Source organism: Scardinius erythrophthalmus (genome assembly GCF_964197995.2).
Source record: "Scardinius erythrophthalmus genome assembly, chromosome: 1".
Lineage (NCBI taxonomy): Eukaryota > Metazoa > Chordata > Actinopteri > Cypriniformes > Leuciscidae > Scardinius > Scardinius erythrophthalmus.
The window spans coordinates 30412345-30415700 of NC_138221.1; the positions used below are offsets into that span (position 1 = coordinate 30412345).

General features: G+C 35.9%; 1 protein-coding gene across 1 annotated transcript; it reads right to left on the reverse strand.

The window, feature by feature from the left end:
* Window positions 1-1936: 1936 nt before the first annotated feature.
* On the reverse strand, window positions 1937-2834 carry LOC308695736 (NAD(P)(+)--arginine ADP-ribosyltransferase 2-like; the record flags this gene model as incomplete). The annotated part of the gene is made up of 2 exons (XM_081373922.1): window positions 1937-2707; window positions 2784-2834. 2 exons carry the CDS (start codon window positions 2832-2834, stop codon window positions 1937-1939), a joined length of 822 nt encoding a protein of 273 aa, XP_081230048.1.
* Window positions 2835-3356: the final 522 nt, after the last annotated feature.

The window sequence follows — 3356 nt, forward strand, 5'->3', positions numbered from 1 at the left end:
CTCATTCATGTTACTCAGAAAAATAATATCACAGGTTTGATTCACAAAAAATGCTATAGACATTTTAACTCTGAATTATAACTTCAAGTTTAGTCTTTTTCGACAAAAAAATAAATAAATATGAAAAAGCAATTAGGCTTCAGAAGACTTGCAACACAACCCATAACACATGAGTTGTGAACTCATTGATTATTTTTAGGATCTTTTCTGGGACATTTTTGGAGCTTAACCAGTTTTACATAAATTGTTGCATTGAATTGAACTAGACAAGTGTGCATAAGAATGGTTTCATGAATGATTTACACAATTGTTTTCTGCTTGTGTTTCATGCAGTGTCAGCGATCGGTGACTGGGGTTGCATTATGCCTGAGATCTGCTTTTCGGTTCCACAGACAGAAAGTCAAACAGGTTTGGAACGTCACAAGGCTGAGGAAATTATTTAAATTTCACAACTATCACTTTAATAACATTACTAACAGTAAATTTTGTACTTTGCAGGGATCTCGGAAAGCTGAAATACAAGTTTGATCAAGAATAAAAATCCTCCTGTAGAAAAATCATTGAAGTGCCTGGACCATCCACCAGAAAAGAGGAAAAACAAACGGAAAACGATGCTGTACCTTTTCACTTTTCTAACTCGTTAAGTACCTCACACCAACTTGGTCCCATAATGACATTTTTGACCACAAACGAAATTGCTGATCGTGTGAATTCATATTGAAATGACTGAATTCACCAGTGAACATTCACAGAACAACAGATCATTTTACTGCACCTTAACTCTGTTTCGGGTCGAAGCCTCTACTTCTACTTCCTCTATCTTGTTTCATGAGAATACTCAACAACCATTTATGAACACTGTTGATTCAAGTCACACATTTAAGCTTTTCAAAAGCCATATTGTACATTACAGTCTCCAGTCTAACGGCATACCAGACTTCAACATTTTATGATTCAAAATAGATGAATAACTAACCATCAGAGATTTCAGTATAGAGATAAAGGTTACAGCACAATGAGTGTATATTAGCACTGTTGTTTGTTTTTGGCATCTGATAGAGCTTTTGGACTTGGAAACAGTGATGTCAGACTTACCATCGGACTGAAACACAAATGTTTTAAAGTTAAGTATGATGGACATTTTTAATTAGTTCAAATGTAATTTTTTTACATTGATTTATTTAGTGGAACATATGTGTTTCCATGCATTTTGTTGATGTCTTTTCTTGTTTATCTATTGTATATACATGGTTGATTATTCATGTTGCTTATGTATTATACTATTTTTTTGTGTATTCATTGATATTAATCTGTAGTTAGCTTTTTTTCCCCATGTGCATGGAAGTGTATGTATAAAAATGAATATCAAATATGTAATAAACAATTCTTATTTTGTATTTGGTTCAATTTGTTTATTATAATAGAAGTCAAAGGTAACCATAGTAACATGAAATTAAATATTTAAAAAAAAATGAAATTTGGTTCCTGGAGGCACCCAAAGTGGTTCCACACAGTGCCTAATATAAGAGTTCCTCAGGAAACCTGTGTGGTTCCTCAGAGAACCGGCCCTTTTTAAAGGGTGCCTAGAGGATCTTCAGACGGTTCCGCCGGTGTGGCGAAGTGAAGAACCCCAAAAGGTTCCTCCAGGCACCTTTTATTTTTACAGTGTACATTGCACTTAGAAAGGCATTCAGTCAATATGTTATTGCTGACAGATGGAAAGCACTACAAATGTTCAGTAATGTGGTGCAAACGATGCAAGTACAAATGAAGAAATTTATCAGAGACACAAAATCACTTTTGAGGCCACTGAATTGGGTCACTTAAAATTAACTATTTAATTTTGTTGAAATCAAACAAATTGTGTTTTCAGACAAATAATTATTGAACTAAACCAAGAGAGACGGGATGATGTACATAATTATATCATGTAAATTCAAAGCACGTTGTTCAGCGCATACGACTTTGTTTTGGTCTTGGATGGTTTCTTGAATAGAGCACAGTTCAGGTCACTTCTTATTCCAGTGCTTTTCAAAGTGAACACAGTGTCACACCAGAGATCTTTCTGCTCGCCTATTGTCTTGACAGCAGTGACTTTAAACTTCTCATATGGAGGAATCAGCACTTCTTTCTCACGAGGAAGCTTAGAATATTTGATCACATCTGCGCCTTCACAAGTGTAGATTTCAAAACAAGATACTTTTCCAAAACCTTGTGCTATTTTACGATCAAGAGAGGAGGATGCAAATGAGCCGAAACGAACCTCTGTGCTCAGAACATACTTATAAAATGCAACATTTGTGCCCCGATAAGTAGAATAGCATTGATTTTGTGTTTTCTTCAGAATCTGTATTGCATCTGTTAACAGAAAGTGAAGTGAATACCATTTAAATGTCTCGTGTCTGTACTGTTTTTTATCACGACGAGTGTCAAGATTGAAGGGATTATATACAAGAGCATCACTGTACAAATAAATGGCGATTAAATGATTCTTTGTCATATAATCATTTGGGCTCTTGACTAACTCGTTCCCTTTTTTCCAAGCCGCTTTAAAATCAGGCGAGTTATTGAGTTCATTCTTTAGAAGTTTTGTCTCCACTCGTTCTGCCATTTCATTTCTACAGCCCATATATTGATCATCAACAGAATCCAGTGCCATATCCAATGGATATATCTGTTCTTCAACAGCAGCAGCAGCTCTGTGATCCTGCAGCAACAGGAATCATAATGATCACATCATCAGTATTAATGTGTGTAATATTCATACTAGAACACAAGCTTACCTGTCCTAGAGCAGCTAAAATGAGAAGAAGAGCTTCAATGATCAGCAGCATCTTGATTCAGTCAAATCCCTCTGATGATTTAGTAGATCTAATGAAGAACAGATGATGAAAGACAACAGCGTTTCACTAAATCCATTACTCCAATGGCAAAATGTCCCCTAAAATTACCTGAGAATATAGTAGTTTATTCTTCTTCTTTTTTTTTTAGGAGCTCAATGAGGAGAGGAGAGGATCAGAAAAGTCAGTCCCTCACAGCCAGACGACAACGACTCTTCAAACCAAGAGATGAGGAAGGTGGCTTTTTTATTGCTGAAAATGTGTGTGCTTGAGTACTGGAACATATAGCAACTGTGCAACAGGTCATCTGAATAGTTTAACTCTCCATAATGCAACACCTGTGAAAGTCTGGTGTATTTGTGGTTTACAAAGGACAAACTCGTTCCTGTCCTGTCAGTGCCAGCAGAAAGAGGGTTGACACCAGATTATGATCATGGAAATGTGCATCATTGTTTTTCTCCAGATTTCTGCAGTTCATTCTTATTTCTGGCAACACTAAATAATTTGTACATAAGT